General features: G+C 35.8%; 3 protein-coding genes across 6 annotated transcripts; 2 read left to right on the top strand and 1 right to left on the bottom strand.

Moving 5' to 3' along the window:
- Positions 1-2,377: 2,377 nt before the first annotated feature.
- snrpf (small nuclear ribonucleoprotein polypeptide F) lies at positions 2,378-5,723 on the top strand. Its single transcript, XM_028450248.1, has 4 exons — positions 2,378-2,526; positions 2,948-3,073; positions 4,686-4,750; positions 5,588-5,723. Exons 1-4 carry the CDS (start codon positions 2,524-2,526, stop codon positions 5,652-5,654), a joined length of 261 nt encoding a protein of 86 aa, XP_028306049.1. The 5' UTR covers positions 2,378-2,523; the 3' UTR covers positions 5,655-5,723.
- A 125-nt stretch (positions 5,724-5,848) lies between these two features.
- Positions 5,849-14,451, top strand: amdhd1 (amidohydrolase domain containing 1). Of its 3 annotated transcripts, none has more exons than XM_028449834.1 (10): positions 5,849-6,016; positions 7,742-7,848; positions 8,465-8,529; positions 8,597-8,874; positions 9,014-9,239; positions 9,315-9,439; positions 9,683-9,776; positions 9,839-9,999; positions 11,560-11,667; positions 14,318-14,451. In XM_028449834.1, the coding sequence occupies exons 1-9, from the start codon at positions 5,880-5,882 to the stop codon at positions 11,663-11,665; spliced, it is 1,299 nt and encodes a 432-aa protein (XP_028305635.1). In that variant the 5' UTR covers positions 5,849-5,879; the 3' UTR covers positions 11,666-11,667; positions 14,318-14,451. The 3 variants fall into 3 exon arrangements, with proteins under 3 accessions (XP_028305635.1, XP_028305636.1, XP_028305637.1); XM_028449836.1 differs by having other exon boundaries at positions 5,911-6,016; positions 7,581-7,848; XM_028449835.1 differs by lacking the exon at positions 7,742-7,848 and having other exon boundaries at positions 5,860-6,016.
- Positions 11,728-19,675, bottom strand: LOC114465072 (tetraspanin-9). 2 transcript variants are annotated; one of them, XM_028449837.1, is made up of 9 exons: positions 19,445-19,674; positions 18,142-18,169; positions 16,741-16,820; positions 15,211-15,402; positions 15,073-15,147; positions 14,530-14,631; positions 14,329-14,460; positions 12,744-12,827; positions 11,817-11,978 (listed from the first exon to the last, which is right to left on the bottom strand). In XM_028449837.1, the coding sequence occupies exons 3-9, from the start codon at positions 16,801-16,803 to the stop codon at positions 11,907-11,909; spliced, it is 720 nt and encodes a 239-aa protein (XP_028305638.1). In that variant the 5' UTR covers positions 16,804-16,820; positions 18,142-18,169; positions 19,445-19,674; the 3' UTR covers positions 11,817-11,906. The 2 variants fall into 2 exon arrangements, with proteins under 2 accessions (XP_028305640.1, XP_028305638.1); XM_028449839.1 differs by lacking the exon at positions 18,142-18,169 and having other exon boundaries at positions 11,728-11,978; positions 19,445-19,675.

Consider the following 19,675-nt stretch of genomic DNA (forward strand, 5'->3'; position numbering starts at 1 on the left):
TTACAGTCTTAGAAAGAATAGATCTGTTCCTCTTATTTGTTACAGATATCAATAATAGATCTGTTCCTGTTCTTCGTTACAGACTTATAAAGAATAGATCTGTTCCTGTTCTTGGTTACAGACTTATAAAGAATAGATCTGTTCCTCTTATTTGTTACAGACGTATAAAGAATAGATCTGTTCCTGCCCTTTGTTACAGATATGAATAATAGATCTGTTCCTATTCTTCGTTACAGACTTATAAAGAATAGATCTGTTCCTGTTCTTGGTTACAGACTTATAAAGAATAGATCTGTTCCTCTTATTTGTTACAGACGTATAAAGAATAGATCTGTTCCTGCCCTTTGTTACAGATATGAATAATAGATCTGTTCCTATTCTTCGTTACAGACTTATAAAGAATAGATCTGTTCCTGTTCTTGGTTACAGACTTATAAAGAATAGATCTATTCCTCTTATTTGTTACAGACGTATAAAGAATAGATCTGTTCCTGCCCTTTGTTACAGTCTTAGAAAGAATAGATCTGTTCCTCTTATTTGTTACAGACATATAAAGAATAGATCTGTTCCTGTTCTTTGTTACAGACTTATAAAGAATAGATCTGTTCCTGCCCTTTGTTACAGTCTTAGAAAGAATAGATCTGTTCCTCTTATTTGTTACAGACGTATAAAGAATAGATCTGTTCCTGTCCACACACACACACACACACACACACACACACACACACACACACACACACACACACACACACACACACACACACACACACACACACAAACACACACACACACATAAACACACACACACACACATAAACACACACATACACACACACACAGACACAGACACGCACACACACACACACACACACACACACACACACACACACACACACACACACACACACACACACACACACACACATAAACACACACACACACACATAAACACACACACACAGACACAGACACACACACACACACACACACACACACACACACACACACACACACACACACACACACACACACACACAGAGCTGCTGACGCACTTCCAGTCTCTGATTGGTTGCTGGCTCAGATCCTGTTTGAGGTCTTTATTGGACTTTTTGTTGAGTCAACATATCAATAATATTAATATTAATAATGAAAATAATAATTAATAAATAAATGAAGTACCTAAAAAAATCTAAGACTTTTTCAACAAAATTTGAAATCTTCCCCAAGGGTTTGACGAAATACGTTAAAAATGTACTTTATTTTGTCTTGATATTATATTTCTTTATTTTCAAATTTTTATTTTTTTTTAATCCAAATTTCATTTTTCCATTTTACAGTGATGTTAAGAAATGTACTGTTATATATTTCGCCTATCATTAATAAGACCATTATTTTAAAATTTGTTAAAAACAAATCTTCCCATTATAAAAGCGTCATCTAAATATATTAGAAAATACATTATTTACATTTAACTGACCAAACATCTGCAAATATACATCTCTGAGAAACATTTTTTTATTCACAGCATTTAAAAACTAAAAGAGTTTTTTAACCATGTGCTAACTAATTTCTGAAAACTGGGATGAAATAATCTAAAATCAAACTTAATCAAACAATGACAAAAAAAAATAATTATTTTGACATTTTTCCTTAAAGTTGCACAAAATAGAAAACTATGTTTCTGTTTTAAAAATTCAATTGTCTTTTAAAATAAATAAATAAATACATTATTTATTATACTATTTACTCCAAAATCTGGGAGATTAGAAAAAAGAAAAATAAGATATTGATAAAATATTTTTAAAATTACACTATTATGGACTAATTTTATTTTATTACAAAACATGAAGATTAATTTATAGACTTAAATCATAGGTTTTTAGTTTTAAAATGGGAAAACTAAGTTTCAAATACATTGTTGCTTAAAGGTTACCAGAAATTGAAAAGTTGTTATTTCGTGTGACTCACAAAATGTAAATATAAGAATTAAGAATTGTTCTGTGATAAACTATGTGAAAGAGCGCCATCATGTGTTGATTTGATGTATTTCATGCCTTTTTTAAATTCTGTATTGATTTCTAATTATTAATTACCTTCTTCATTTTTTCCGTACATGTGTTTAATGACTTTCAAATGTATCAAATTAATTTTCCTGTGTTCAATATTTTTATTCATTTATTAATTTATTTTACGTGTTGCAAGTTTTTAATAATACTTTCACAACATATTTCCAAAACTTGATTTATCTTTAGTTATTTTGTGTATTTTTTTTGTTAATTTCGTGTTTTATAATCTGCTGTTTTTCATGTTCATGAACTACTTTATTTTGACAGGGTTTCTGCTGCAGTACCGCATCTCGCCACCGACGGCGATGCAGCGAAAAAAAGCGGATCCTCGTGAGAGGTTGTACTTCCGGTCCGGCGGTAAAGCGGAGAAGCGTGCAGCGAGTTAAACGTTTGAGCGACGAAAACCCGTCAATAATCTTTGATTTTCTGAATCAAAGACGTGTTTTATTAAAGCGAGATGGTGAGTAGAGCCTTTACATCCGGGGCTTTATTTACGTTCGGTTGGTTTTTGTGTTTCTGCGGAGGAACAACATGAGTTAGCACGTTAGCTTCATTAGCCTTCATTTACTGATTTGAATGAAATAAAACCTCGCGTTTTTCCTCCAAAACCGTATTAAAAAATAAAAAATTAGCTGACAAAATAGAAATACGTGTTATATTTAATTTACAGGGAAAATGAAGTTAAAGTTTATTGAAATGCGCTGTGAGTTGTTTACACTTTGGCCACCAAAGTTAAATTACAAAAAACGTGTAATTTAACATTTATTCTGTATCATTATTAAATTGGTTTATATTATAATGATTTGTCGGATATATTGTGTGTGTGTGTGTGTGTGTGTGTGTGTGTGTGTGTGTGTGTGTGTGTGTGTGTACGTGTACAGTCTCTCCCTCTGAACCCTAAGCCCTTCCTCAATGGTCTCACTGGTAAACCAGTGATGGTGAAGCTGAAGTGGGGAATGGAGTACAAAGGTTACCTGGTGTCAGTGGACGGATACATGAACATGCAGGTCAGTTTACACCAAAATATAAAATGCATATTTTCTAGGGCTGGGCGATATATCGAGTTTTCTATTTTGGCGATATTATATGTAATTACAATGTTGACTGTATTGATATATATACACCACCGGTCAAAAGTTTTAGAACACCACACTTTTTCCAGTTTTTTATTGAAAATTATTCAGTTTTTTGTGTCATTGCACTCTGAAATAAAAGCATAAAACTAATAAGCAATTTGAGTTGAAAAAGAAATGATGGAATCCATGACCAATACTGTTCAGCTGGTGCTCATGAGGGTCTGGTACCACAGTGTGTTCAAACACTGCCTTTATGCAGACAGGGGGTTGGAAGGAACCATGAAAAGTTGGAACACCTGTAGGAATTAGTAGTCTTTAACCTTCGTTGCTACAGAACACCTTTAAATTATTAACCCACTTCATGTTCCCTGAAAAAGGCCTTTTTGTGTAATTCTGAAATGTACATTATTTTTCAGTTTTGGGAAACCAAAGCTTTTTTAAACCTCTGGCTGTTCAGTTCTTACTTTTGTACCATTTCAAGCTATTCATTGGACTTGCACAACTTGAATTACGATAAATAACTGGAAACATTAGGGTGTTGTAAAACTTTTGACCGGTAGTGTATGTATATTTTTTTTTAATAGTTTATTTATTTTGTTTTTAAAATACTCGTTTAGGAGTCACTGCTTTTGTTACTTCTCAGAACATCATGAAAAGCTTAGTTAGATGGATTTCTCAGTGCGTCCTAACACTAAACAAGTCTCACTGAAGAACCAAAGAACTGTGTCTGAGAGGAGAAAAAGCCAAAAGTGCCACTTATTGTGTAGCTGTTTAACTTATTCACTGCCAGCCATTTTAGAGCATTTTGACTGATTTTTAAAGACCCACAAAATATTTTGCACTATGACAACCAGATTCTGAAAGAATAGAGTATCTACTTTGTTCATATTTTTTTTTTAGTTTCTAGTTTGTTTTGTTCTTCCGTAATCAGCAGTTGAATAGAGGAACGTTTCACACTAATCACCAGTTTGACAAAAAGCTGAGAAAAGTGTCTTTTTCTGAAAAAACCTATTAGTGACTTTGAAGAATTGTTTTGCTTTAGGGACACCTCAACATTGGTTTCCTTTAGTTAAAACAACACTCAGACCAGGCTGTTGATGACAACATTATTATTTTGTTATCTAGGTCAGAATTAAATGGATTTCTTACTGTGTTTTGGCATTCCTCCAAGTCTCTCCCCCCGTTAGTTCCCACACACGCAACTTCGTCCTCCTCCTGGACATGCCGAGTGTCACCGCTTGTCCCGGTTTGTTGATCGTTCAGTCACACTGTCTCCTAGCAACCCCCGTTGAAAAACACAACTGACGTATTTTTACGTCAATGGCAGCGAGTGAGTTAATAAATGTGCCTGTGTGGCATTTTGAGTTCGGATCAGACTTTATTTGAATTAAAATGATCAAGACTTATATTGTGTATCGTAATTATTTAATCGTGTGTGTGTGTGTGTGTGTGTGTGTGTGTGTGTGTGTGTGTGTGTGTGTGTGTGTGTGTGTGTGTGTGTGTGTGTGTGTGTGTGTGTGTGTGTGTGTGTGTGTGTGTCCAGTTGGCGAACACAGAGGAGTTTGTGGACGGAGCGTTAGCAGGACATCTAGGAGAAGTTCTCATCAGGTCAGAATTCACTTTATTATTTTTTTTATTTTACAGCTTCTGTTTGTATGAATTCATGAATAAAATGACATCATAGTACAGCAAAGATTAAAAACACATGAATGTTGACACAAGTTAAACTTCTGTTGCATTTAATGAAAAACAAACATAAAAATTAAAGTCCTAAAAGTAAGACACTGCTAATGGAGAACGTAAATAAACCTATAATAATAATAGACAGATGTGAGATTAAAACATATTTAACAAACCGTCCTGTTTATTCTTCAGGATCAATTATTTTAGAATAAATATCAATTTTCATCCTTTTTTTTGTGATTGATGAAGAAAAATTCAAATAAATCAGTAAAAATATACAGTTTTCTTTTAATATATTTATTATTGATGCTCAATAACCATGTTTTCATTAAGATAATTTACATTCATTTTTGTTTATTTATTTACTGTAAAAATGAATTGTAATTTTGAACTTTAAAAAAAACATTTAGCTATTTTATTGTTAGAAACAATCAGTAGGTTTTTTTTTTAGATTTATTTGGTTTTATTTTGTAGGATTTTTCCCCAGATTTTTACATATTTAATTTATAATTTATGGTTTGTTATTGGTGTATGTGTATAATCTCTAATTAAAATCAGTATTTTATTAGGCTCAAAATGTGTACTTTTCAACTTTAAATTAGTGATAGAATAGACCTTTTATTTTGTTTTATTTTGTTTTTTAAATGTAGCAATAAAATATTTTAATTACTATGTATTTTTAAAAGTTGATATAATTGCACATATTTATGTTTGGGTGTGTTTTTAGATAAAAACCACAGTGTGATTTTTTTTTTTTTGCAGGTGTAATAATGTTCTGTACATCAGAGGAGTGGAAGAGGAGGAAGAGGATGGAGAGATGAGAGAGTGATGAAGATGTTTGTGTGATTAGTGCTTTTGTTTTTTTACTGTGACAATAAAATCTTTTGTTTAAAAGCTGCTCTGTGTGTGTGTGTGTGTGTGTGTGCGTGTCTCTGTGTGTATGTGCGTGCGTGGGGGGGCGTGTCCCTCCCTCCCACTGCTGAACTTTAAACTTTGTTTCTCCTGAACAAACATTGACTAAACTAAACCATTCTTCTCTGAGGCTTCGTTCAACATGTCGCAGGATTTTCTTCTTCTGGTGAAAAACGCTAAACAACTGGTGTTAATCTGTGACGGAGGAGAAACTTTTCTCACTAAACATGGGATGAAAAACGTCCGTGTGATGGAGAATGGCAGCGTGGTGGTCGGGAGGTGAGCTTCAGCTTTAGATTTAAAGATTCAGGTTCACTAAAGTCTGACTTTAATCAACAAATGTGATGGTTTTAGTCTTTATTTGGGTTTAAATGTCACATCTTTTGGTTAATGAGTTTCTCTCTGGCTCCACCTAAAGCTCCATGTCTGCGTAATCAGAGACAGTGACAGTGTTTAGTCCTGAGGCAATAATTAACAAAATATCTTTGTCATCAGAGGGTCACATGATCAGTGTCAGTATTTAGAAATATGACCAATCAGAGCATCAGCATTAGGGAGATTTTTGTGAATTTGCAGTTTTTTTTTTTTTTTTTATTGTTTTTCTTTGTTTAGGAGTGATTGTGTCATTTTATGTATTTTTGTCATTGTGTGTTTTGAGTAATTTTTTGCATATTTTATTTTCTGCATTATGAGACATTTTTGTGTATTTATGTTTACCTTTTGTGTGTTTGGGTCTTTTTTTGTGAGTAATTTTGTTTTGTATGTTTTTGGAGTAATTTAGTATATTTTTGTTATGTGTGTTTTTGTTTATTTTTCTTTGATTTTGTGTTTAGTGTATTTTTATAATTTGGGGAGTTTTTTGGGGTTATTTTTGTTTTGTTTTTTGTAGTTTCATGTATTTTTGTTGTTTTTGAGTCATTTTTGTACATCTTTCTGTAATTTGTAGTATTTTTTAGCTTTTTTGGTATGTTTTCAGAATCATTTTTTTTATTATTTTTTGTCATTTTCTGTTTTTGGAGTTATTTTATGTAGTTTGGTGTGTTTTCTTTCTTTGGGAGTTGCTTGTTTATTTATGATGATTCATCATTTGAGCCAAACAAGGTGTTGGTTAATGTAAAAACTTAAAGTTTAAAAACATAAACCTCAGACAAGCCTCAGGAATCACCAAAAAATACAGTGATGTTGTATTTATTTTTGGTCTGTGGATATTATCACATTTATTTTGAGTTTTTCTACATTAATTAGATTTTTTTATTATTTTTTAAAGTTGTTCTTTTTTAATTTAAAAAAAAAGAATTTTATTAGAAAGTGTACAATACAAGACTTTATGGAATATCTTTAAAAAAAAAATATTGTCGGTAATTAAGCCCAAAAAACTACATCATGTATCAAACTTAAGGCCTTGGGGCCAAATCTGGTCCTTTGGAGCATCAAATTCAGCCCGTTTTGTAAATAAACTATTTCAGTTGTAGATATCTCAGCTCCTCCAAATACAAAAATTTAAATCCACAATATTTGCAGAGCTTAGTTTTCCACTTCTTACATCACATGACGGCATTCATTTTTAATCTCTAATTGTATAAAAGTAAATTTTTTCATGAAATTTCCTCAAAATCCAGGCGATTTTAGTGAAGATCCTGCAGGGACTGATGTATTTTATCACTTATTTAAGGGTCATTTCAACAAATGGTCCACGCACTTTGGTCTCTGAACCAATTGTTCAGCGATTATTCAATATCAGACTAAATTATTAGTTTGATCTGATGAATACTTTTTGAGATATGGACAATTTAGTGAGGGGGGGGTATTTGTCTTTATTTTTTTTTCCATTTTCATTTTCCAGTATCTCAGGAACTTCAGCACATAGAAAAGGTAAATGTGGTACAGTAATATTAATATTATATACAATAATATTAAGTGTTTCACACCATGAATTACAAATAAGTAAATCTAAAAAAAAAACTAAAAACCCCAACCTTCCCTTCCTCTTTCTTCCCCCCGTAGAGACGGTCTGATTAAGGCTGTGGGTCCGTCAGAAACCATCAAAGCTCAATATTCCCACGCTTCCTTCCAAAAGGAAATCGACGCCACAGGAATGTGTGTCCTTCCTGGTGAGTGTCGGCACAAGAACGTTAGCGTAAATTAGAAACGTGAGGAAAGTGATCGAGTACGATCGACTGCTGCACAAAGGTCTAAATGTGTTGTTGAACAACAGGTGAAGTCAAAAGATGGACAGAGAATAATTAGCAGTGCAGCTAATTAGCATTTTAAATTGTTTCCAAAGCAGCTTTTCTCTGCTACGTCTCCTCCTCCGTCAATAACTGCAGCCATCTGTGAGTAAAGCTGTGACATGAACACCTGCTTTGACCAATCATATTCATCTGTTTGCAGCTCCTCCCCTTGGTATTTAGATTAGATTGCATCATCATTAAAGGCTAACACGCTAACGTTTGACACACATCCTTGGGTAGTAGATCACCTGTAACATGAGTACACACATTTTTAGGAAATCAAACGTTTACGACGGACATGGACAACTAGCGGCCGGGGACCACATGTCCCCTCCCTCTAATGTGGTCCGGCCCCTAAAATAAACACACAAAATCACTCCAATAATAACACAAAAAAAACAGCATTAAATTGTGTAAAAAGAATACATAAAATTAATCAAAAAATATGGGGAATGTGTAGAGTAAAAAATGAAGGACCCGTGTGATCTGCTTTGAGGTTTGGTCGACGCCCACACTCATCCCGTCTGGGCCGGAGACCGAGTTCACGAGTTTGCGATGAAGGTAAGTTCCTGTTCAGGTTGTGACGTCTGCAGCAGCGATGGTTGCTAACGTGACGCTCCTCCCCCAGCTGGCCGGCGCCTCCTACATGGACGTGCACCGCGCTGGGGGAGGGATCCACTTCACGGTGGAACACACTCAAGCCGCCAACGCATCCGACCTGCTGGCCTCACTGCGTGGCCGCCTGGATCGGATGCTGCGCGCCGGAACGACGCTGGTGGAGTGCAAGAGCGGATACGGCCTGGAGCTGCAGACGGAGCTGAAGATGCTGCGAGTGATCGAGGAGGCGCGAAAATCCTTGGACGTCAACATCTCTGCCACCTACTGTGGAGCCCATGCCGTACCGAGGTTACACGTCTTCACCATCGGAATGTTTCACATCGTTCAAACCCTCAATGAAGTTTCTGTGTTTCCGTGTCTGCTCCGTGTTTCCGTGTCTGCTCCGTGTCTGCTCTGTGTTTCCGTGTCTGCTCCGTGTCTGCTCCAGAGGGAAGACGGTTGCCGAGGCCACAGACGACATCCTGCAGGTGCAGCTGCCTCGGCTGAAGGAGGAAATGTCTGCAGGAACGCTGAGAGTCGACAACATCGATGTGTTTTGTGAGCGCGGCGTCTTCGATCTGGACGCCACGCGCTCCATCCTTCAGGCGGGAAAAGACCTCGGGTTGAAGATCAACTTCCATGGAGACGAGCTTCACCCAATGAACTCTGCTCAGGTTTGAAACTTCCTCAGAAGAAGAACAAAAGTCCGTTTGAAACTCCGAAATGAGCATGAGTTTGTTTTGTGTCAGTTGGGGGCGGAGCTTGGAGCCCTGGCCATCAGTCACCTGGAGGAGGTCACAGATGAGGGAATCGCTGCCATGGCAACGGCTCAAACGGCTGCTGTCCTTCTGCCAACCACGGCCTACATCCTCCGGTATAATGACACTCGTTAGAGCTCATTAATGTTTGTTATTGTTTGTTATTATTCGCTAATGTTCTGTAACACTTATTAATCTAAATTAATGCTGGTTATTGTTCGTTGATACTTATTAATGCTCGTTACTCTTTATTAATTCTGATTATTGTTCATAATTGTTCGTTAATCTTTATTAATGCTGATTATTGTTCATTAATACTGGTTATTGAAGCTCCTGATTGTAAATGTGTGTGTGTTCAGTCTTCCTCAGCCTAGAGCCAGAGACATGATCGACGCCGGCGTGATCGTCGCCCTGGGGAGTGACTTCAACCCTAACGCCTACTGCTGCTCTATGGTGAGTCCTCCAGGGGGGAGACCCTCACTCCTCCTCCCTCATCTCCCTCCTCTCTCCATCAGCCAATCGTGATGCACCTGGCCTGTGTCAACATGAGGATGTCGATGCCTGAGGCTTTAGCAGCAGCGACCATCAACGCCGCCTACGCTCTGGGACGGTCCCACACGCACGGATCTCTGGAGGTCGGCAAACACGGGGACCTGGTGCTGCTCAATGCCCCACGGTACGCACACCAACACAAGACACGCAGACGACAAGTTTATGTGTAATTTAGGCCAACTTTTGTAGGATTATTTGTAAGAAATTGCAAATTCTTTTGACAATTACGAATTGATTGTGATTAAAAACGACATAAAAGTGCAGGAAAACAGTGAGTCCCTGCAGATAATGTGGAGTTTGATTGAGTGAATCTGAATTCTCTGTTATTTTTATTTTCTCCTGTGGGCCAAACTAATGCTCTAATGGGTCACATTTGGCCCCCACGCCTTGAGTTTGACACACGTACTCTAAAGTCACAAATACTCCCCAAAATATTTCAAAGGTTTCCCTCCTCACTACATGATTGTAGTTACGTTTAAATGCAATTATTACAATCCTGCCGTTTCTTGCAAATATTCCCAAACAATTCGCACAGATTTCTATGAAAATTGGTTGCAATTTTGAAACATGAATGACTTTTTCTGGTCTGACCCACATTTCCTGTTGCTGCTCCTGGTTCACTGTAGGACAGACATGGTCATCTTGGCATTATTACTTTAATCCCCCATCATTGTTTTTTTTTTTTTACTCAAAATGGTTAATAAACAACAACAGATACATTATCTGTGCAAAGTGGAACGAATCAATGGTTTAATAAACCATTTAAGATGTTTGAAAGTGGTCGTCTTGTTCAGTGAGATTATACGCACAAACTACATTGTTGTTAAGAGTTGTTGTTCTTTACTGAACAGGAATACCTTCAGTTGTCTGAGATGTCACTGATAGCGGTAGTCATAACATAGCAGAGCCTCCGACCAGGATAGAATTACATATCAAAGCCTTCTAAAAATGTTTCCTACTCGAGTATTTGTAACATCCAAATAATTACTACATTTTTTCCTCTTTCCTTTGTAAATACTCATGAAACTAAATCTGACAAGAATTCTGATCAAGTCTTCTCTGATTGGACGATCCCATTTTGGTTTTTTGATGTCTTTCTGTATGTTTTTGTTTTATGTGCATTTTTAAAGTCCTTTTAAAAAAATGTTTGATATGAGGCATTAGTAAGACCTTAAAAACTAGTGCAAATATGTTGCAAACACTCAAATGGGGGCGGGACTGCAGTAACTTAACAAATGACAAAAATTATTAACGCCTAAAATCAGAGGTAATAAGGCTATAATCAGGCAAAAAAAAATGATTTTTTTTTTTTCTCCTAAAAGTGAAATTGTGATAAACAACCTGAAACAGAAGTTAGGCTGTATTAAAGTATAAAAATAATGAATATGGGACAGGAAGTCCACATTTAAAGCTATAGTAAAGCAAAAAAATGTGAAAGAATGTAACAATTTTTTTTTTTAGATAAAATGGTAGTTAGACCCTAAAAACTGGTGTAAATTAGATGAATAGACTTAGAGGTGAAACTACAGAATTGCATGAAAAATAACTAAAATCTGTGGTGACTGGTATGGCATAAAAAAGCCTGCTTTATACGTAACATTACTGTATCATGTACGTATTTACTGTATTTTTATATAAACCAAGGACTGAGTATTTTATTAGACGTGACTTTTGTTTCCTGCAGGTGGGAGCATCTGATCTACCAGGTCGGAGGTCATCAGGAGGTCATCCGCTACGTAATCATCAAAGGAAACGTCGTCTACGATAACGACAGAACCGTTGGCTTGTGAAGGTACGATAACGTCATTAAATAAAGGAACCTTTCAGTTATAAACTCACACACAAAGTAAACAACAACAAACATCTTTTATTTTTCACTTCATGCTGAAATCAGTCGTTACAGGTTGGTTTCAATCTGCGTTTGTGCCAAAGAGAATAAAGAAAACTAAACGTTCAGTTTATTAAAGCAACTATGATGATAATAATCATAATAATAGTAACAGATCAGCAGTGATTATGATGAGCTTCAACTCAGGCTTCGTACTTCTTCCCCGCTCTGTGAATTTGTTGGTAGAGCGTCATGGAGAACGCCATCCCCAGGAGCTGCACGGGAAACACAACAAACAGCTCAAATATTTCATCTACTTCATTCTTTTTAAGTGACAATATCTATAAAAAATAGACGTGAACGAAAACTATGTTAAGGTCACATTTATTCAGACAACTTTTCTAAGGAAATGGCTTTGATTAGCAGAAGCCTCCGAGGAAGACTGACAGTCGAAACACGTCGGAAGATCAAAGTAAATTTCCTGAAAAAAGTTGACTGAATAAATAAAACTCTAACATATTATTCAAAAGGAAAACTAAATGAACTTGCTCGAATTATGTAAAAATATTTTTGTATTTTCGTCGACTAATAAAAACTAAACTATAAAACATTCTCACGGCGCCGAAATCCAATCAGAACAACTTTTGTTACGTGGGAGGCGGGGCCAGCCTTAACACCATCCTACATTAGGTCAATCAATGGAAATTCAAACTTTATGAATTATTCTGCTTTGTATTTTAGTCGACTATAACTGTTTAAATATCATTTAGTTGACTAAAACTAATAATAGTATTGATGACTAAATTTGGACTAAAACTACTGTTTGAACTTTTATGATGAAATGGTTTATTAAAAAATCATTAAAAACTTTAGTTATTTATTAAACATAATATTTTTAAAGTGACATCAGGACATTTTATTGATATTATTTATGTTTACTGATAAATACTAAATGGGAGCATTTTTATGCTAAGCTAATCTTTTACCTGGAAGTATATCTTATATAAAAATAGAAAATGTTCATGTTTATTTATTCTGACCTGAATAACCAGCACACACATGGCGATGGTTCCCAGCAGGTGTTTGTTGTCGTCCAGCCACTCCTCCACCTTCTCATAACAGCCCTGAAAAAACACAACGAAGAGTGTAAGAAAACATATATATCACGATATTTCACTGCACTATTATCATATATATCCAGAAAAATGTCCAAATCATGTTTTTTAACAATTAAACTATTTAAAAGCGCTAACAGGGTTCCTACAGCGTTAGTCAATTTAAATTCAAGACTTTAAGACTTTTTATTTCCATTTGAAGTAAAAATTTAAAACCAACATAATTTTTCCAATGTCTAGTGCAGACGTGCGATTAAGTGTAAGTAAACACACAAAAATGACAATAAAATACACACAAAAAAAACTAACTAAAATAATCAAAATTACTCCAAAAACACAAGATGAGTACAAAAATAGCCAGGGAAAAAAAACATTATATAAAACAACAAAAAAATAAAATTAAATAAAAACCATTAGGAAAAATCTTTGTTGGACAGGTAATTTTTATTAAAAGTACATTTTCCCATGTTGTTTATAATTTAAAAAAAATGAATGTTAGCATTTATTTTTAAATGTGAGAATAATTAGAATCATAAAATATTTATGATTATGTGTTAAAATTTAAGACTTTTGAAACATTGATTTACGACATTCTAATGACGGTTAAGGCCTTTTTTTAGATTTGTGAATTTTATGCCTTTTATGACTTTTTAAGGATCCACGGGAACCCTGGCTAACAATAGCATTTTGCGTAAATGTTCACGAGGTAAGTGAACACACCATCAGACCTTCATTAACTGAAGTTGATTACACTTTATTTTCATAAAACACACTGGACACTTTTAGTTAAGTTAAGCGTTTTTGTAAAATGTAATTTGACAATTTGATAAACAAAGCACTTGTTTTTTATATTAATGCTTGAATTACAGTTAGTTACCATTTACTTGTTCTCACAAGATTAAAGAAATTAAATACATTGTATTTCAGGCCATTTTGTCGAAAATGCAAGTGAGGTCGTACTGCGTTAGCTTCGCCATAGCGTTAGCATCAGCATTAGCCTACTGTTAGCGTTAGCATTAACCTGACGTTGACATTAGCTTAACGTTAGCAATAGCCTAGCAATAGCATTAGCCTAACTTTAGTATTAACATAGCAATAGCGTTAGCATTAATGTAGCGTTAACACTAAGCTAGCATTAATATTCACTTAGCAATAGCAATAACCTAACAATAGCTTAACTTAGCAATTAGGTTGAAAAACGTTTAAATTGGTGGAAATGCTAGGCTATCCCTAATGCTAGCCTAATGCTAACGCTAGGCTAATGCAGTGCAACGCAAGCCAGCACCTGCATCCTCACTTGCATTTTCTTCAGGAAATGCAAATATTCTACTTATTGATATGTATTGCGATGTATATCGTATTGTTTAGTATCAGGACATATCGTATCGTCAGAGTCATGGTAATGTACAGCCCTACTTCTAATCACATTCTAGAACGTAGAATATTAAACTGTGGTTGTGGGGACTACTTTCTGAGATGGAAGGCTACGTGTGTTTCAGGTGCTGCTGACCCGTGTCCAGAAGGTGTTGGAGGCGTTGCGTCCACAGCCGGGGAACAGCGTCTGGCAGCATGGGTCGGGGACGCCGTTTTCATGCAGCGCCGCGAACCAGTCGAGGTGATTGGTCACACCGCAGCACTTCCACTGCAACACGGATCACAACGCATCAGAAATGTAGAGCATGAAATAAAGCCTGTGGGCGTCACGTCTCACCTCTCCCTGGATGGTGTTCCACGCCGCCCTCAGACCGCCGTTGTTCTCCGTGTTGTACAAAACTAACCCGTCCTTCAGGTCCTGGCGAGCGTTTTCACTCACCTGAAAACAGGAAGTAAGAGAGAGTCGCGTATTTATCTTAGAATCAAACAAAGTGTTAAGACACGCCTTCATTGGTAGTAACCACGCCCCCTACTACTTTATGTCATAAATAACGCCAGTGAGAATCGACCTATACACTAGTGCAACATATAGTCCTATAAAAATGAGGCAAACAAAGCCGGTGCGGAGATGGTCACATGTTCAAATCCCCTGAAACTGAAAGAGTTCAGAGAAAGAATTTCAAAACAGTCACATGATCAATATTATGATTATTTCCTCAAACTTGTAGGCATTAAACACTGGGGACTTTTACCGATTATTGCTGCTTTGTTTATTTACAGCCTCCGATTTTCTTGATCGCGAAAAAAAGATGCAAAATGCGATTTTTATTGATTTAAAAATCAGGTTTTTCCCACTCCTAAAAACACGGGTGAGTCTTACTTTTTCGGTGTAGACGAAGAAGAGGATGAGGAGGATGAGTTCGGCCAGGAGGATGACGAGCAGGACGATGAAGAACTGGAAAAGGAAAAGCATTAGGGCGAGGGTGAGACTTGGAGGTGGGCGTGGCATGAAACTCACGCTCAGCAGTAGACACTTGTTCTCCTTGATGGCGCCCAGGCAGCCCAGGAAACCCGTCACCATGACGACGGCACCCAGCGTGATGATGAGGTTGGCCGCCGAGATGGACGGGAAGGACGGGGACAGAGTGGCGAAGCTGCCCTGGGACACGGAGAGCCACACCCCCACGCCCAGGAGGCCACACCCACCCAGCTGACACACACACACAGTTTGAACATGTGGAGAAGCTCACACAGAATTTTTGTAATTTGAATTAGAATTTTATTTTGGTAGTCTTCAGAACAAACAAAAACAGAACACACACCCAAATGTTTACCTAATGAGCCTAAAACTGTAGGTTGAAGCTAAAGTTTATCCACATCTACCCCATAATAAAACAAAGCTCTCTAGATCAGTGGTTCTCACACTTTTCTGGCTCTAGTTCCTCTTTCTATTACTTTTGAATCTAAGTATCCCCTTATGTCCGACTACTACATTTTGCTCAGAATTCTATGAAAAAACAACTATAGAGCATAATTAATAATATAAGTGATAACACACAATTTACAGAATGTCATTTTGTAAATTAGTGAATGAAACAGTATTTAGTGCTACCTGAATAAGTGTATTTCTATAGTTTCTCTTATTTCCTGTCGTCGTCTCCTAATGTGGGACCAACACTGACCTTTGTATTTTCAGTTCATGTTCTAATCAACATCATTTTGTTTCTTTTTGTGTACTTTGCTGTTATTTTCTAGTATATTTTTTCTCTTATTTTATGCGTTGGTATTATTTAAATGATTCTCTCAGTGTGTGTATTTTTGGTGTTTCTTTGTTATTTTTGTGTATTTTCTAGTGATCTTGTGTAGTTTTCTCAGATTTTGTGTGTCTGCTGTCGTTTTGTGTGTTGCTGATAACAGTAAGTATTTTTCCCTCAATTAGTGTGTGATCTATTGTAGTTTTTAAAATCATTTTCTAAGTAAAACGTAGTCGATTCAGAGGATTCAAGGGCACCGCGGCAGTGCTCGGGATTGTGCCCTGGCACTCTTCCAGCTACAGAACCACTTCCGTATTTTGTCAGCACCGGGACTTGAACCGGTAACCCTCCGGTTCCCAACCCAAGTCCCTAATAACTAATATCACTATCTTTACATTAGACATTCAATATGTATTCTACACAAAGTTTTATATATACAGCTTATACATGCACATCAAACATACACGTCATACATGTACATAATATGAATATTTTACTTTTTAATATTTACTGCACAAATTTCATCAGTAAAAAGTTAAATACAAAATAGTGGCATTTAAATGGGGTGGCCTGAAATGTCTAGTAATTGATAAAATAAAGAATACTGAAAAAAAATTATATTTTTGTAGCTTTATTAGATTATTCTTTTTCAAATTAAAACACAATTTTAAACAACTGTATTCTATACTTTCACTTCTTCAAATATAAATCTAGTAAAAAAAATGAATAAAGTATAAAATCAAGACTGCAGGGTTGAAAAAGCCTGTACTAACGTGTAACACCATGTGTCTCACCCAGAAGATCAGGTTGAAGAGGAAGAGCATGTACTTCACACAGCAGACGCAGCCGCGCGCCATCACTGCACCAATGGGAGCTGCACGGGAAACAACGTTCACACAGAGTTCATTTAGCTACAGATAGACGATGACATCAGGATAAACACACAGAGTTAGCATCAGTCAGTGTAAGGCTGCAATGATTAGTCGACATAATCGATTATGTCTTTGAAGCTAAATGACTATTTTTAGTTATTTTGTTTGTTTAAGTGGTTGTTGTGTCTGTCTTTGTTGTCATTTTGTGTATCTTTGGAAGTTTTGTGTACTTTGTGCATTTCACTGTTGATTTTTGTGCATAATGTGCTTTATATTCCTTCCAACTTTTTGAAATACAATATTTGGGAGCCGCACAAAATTAGACCACATGTGGCCCCCGGGCCGCCAGTTGCCTATGTCTGACATCCAGGTTAGCTCCAGCTTTTTAAAGTTACTTATTTACTGTCTTTGTTTTACTAATACTACTTTGTTCAAGACAACTTACACTTTAAGTTTGTGATACAGTATTCTTATTATCTTTCTTCCGCAACTTTTTGTTGTGGAACTCCTCCTAGGCTATTAATACAGCACTAATGACACACGTCATCTTAGAGGGGCAATGTCAAGGATGTGCAGTCGACCTTTTTTGGAGCCAAAATGTCAAGGTCAAGTGTCAAAAACCAACATTTTCCATATATCTATGAATATTTATCATTTATCAAGTTTGATGCTTACATTTATGAAAAGCTCATCTCACGTGGAGTATTTTATTTCGTTGGACCAAAGCTGTACGACCTACCAGTAAAAAGATTGGTAGGTGTCAAAGAAAAAAACTTTTTTCCCTATAACTTGGCCACAAATTGAGATCCAGTGCTCAGACTGGTACCATTGAATGACATTTCCTTTCATTGTGTGACGTTGACCTTCGCTTAAGGTTAAGGTCAGTCTTCTGTTTTTCCTGCATTCTTACTTTAAATTTAATTAGTAAAAAGAACAAACTTGTCAACAAATCCAGATACAGGTTTTTGCTTAGTTTATTCATGATTTTATTGTGATTTCAATGATATTTTATGTGTTAAATATAACAGCTACACTACAAATACATGTTTTATGTGATTGTTTTAATTCCTCCGTGTAAAACATGCCGTCACAGTACGACAGGGACACGTTCACAGGTGGAAGGATTTTAGCAGGTGTTAAAATAACACCCAGAATATGTTTCAAAACAGAAAAATAATCATGACTAGTCGTCTAATCCAAAAAAATAATGGATAGATTAGTCGACTACAAAAACAATCGTTAGTTGCAGCTCTAGATTACATCATCAGAACAAACATGAGGTCAGCATCAGTCAGTGTGACACCACAACACACACGAACTCACCACTTTAAGGAGCAGTCACGTCTCTTACCTGTGTGTACACACACACACACACAGTAATTTATTAAAGTAAAAAAAAACTGTTAATGTTTTTTTTTATTCAGGTACTCTCATTAAGTCAACAGAGACAGGTTTTATATCCAAAACCATATTAGAAAAGAGGACAAAAACACAGTTTTATCTATTTATTTTTATTAAATACCAAACCATAAACCTAACTGTACAACTATAAAACCTAATTATTGAAAAATTTTCTTTTTTTTTTTTAAAAAAAAAAAAAATATTGAAAAATTTTCTAATTTTTTGTGGCATCCAAAATAATTGCACAAAATGTCACCGAATTGACAGACAAAATAAAAATAACAAAATGACAGTTAAAAACACAAAATTGCAAAAAAGAAATACTAAAACACATAAAACAGGAACAAAAACATACAAAACAAAAATAGACTGAATTGACAGAAAAATAAACAAAACAACAACAAAGCAAAACCTAAAGCCTTTGTTGTTTCCTGTGTTAATGCTCTGATTGGTCATTATTCTAATGCTGACATGAATGTTAATAAATGGACCCTCAGATCAGATACAATCACATTACTGTGATAAAAGTTGATAATCACTGTTATAAATAATGTCAATTAACTTATTTATACATAAGACAGGGATTTTACCCATTAAAATAATAATAATAAATAAATAAGGTTTAGATTTTGTTCTGTCACCATTTTAAACAAACATAAGTAACAATAAATAACAATTAAAATGCTGTGTGGACTGTTTAAGTTGTTGTATTATTATACACTTCACACAATAAAAACAAATTATCTTAGTTTAAGTTGTCGGTGAATTTGTGTTTATTGTAAAGCGCTTCGGTACTTTTTCTGTAGCAATAAAATAACGTTATTAAATAATACAATATATAAAGTCAGTGTGCTGTTTATTTAGATTAGTGTTTACAGAAAACTTTGTAAATTGTACATTGAAGATACTTTTTTTTATTTATTTTTTTTTAAACAAAACAAAACGGTTGAATCTTTTATTTAAAAAATTAAATATCAGACTGTTGCCAGGAAGATCACTCGTCGTGACGTCACAATCAGTCCCGCTGAGTCCAAAGTTTGCACAAAAATCTCCAAAAGTCACTTAAGAACACATTTATCGCAGGTTTACACGAACTAAACTTGTTCGTTTTTAAGTGTGGAGATGTTTGGAGCTCAGACCGCTGCTTTGTTTCGAGTGGATCCCGTCGAAGAAGAATGAAAACGGAGAGGAAAAAGGAGGAAAGTTTTGGGGATTTTTTCCTTACCGTTTACCTACAAAATGGCGCTCATCTTCCCGCCAGTGGTCGAGGCTCTGCCGCAGAAAACCGTAACCTTCACACCATCGGTTGTTTACCGACGAAATCACGGACAGATAGAAACGTATATCCACTTCAAAGTTGGCCAGACGGTGTGAATCCAGAGAGGAGGAGGATGATGGAGTCACAGCAGAGGGAGGAGCAGCGGCAGCAGGACAGAAGAGCCGCGGAGGGAGGACC

This window comes from Gouania willdenowi, chromosome 6 (genome assembly GCF_900634775.1).
Source record: "Gouania willdenowi chromosome 6, fGouWil2.1, whole genome shotgun sequence".
In the NCBI taxonomy this organism is placed as follows: Eukaryota; Metazoa; Chordata; class Actinopteri; order Blenniiformes; family Gobiesocidae; genus Gouania; species Gouania willdenowi.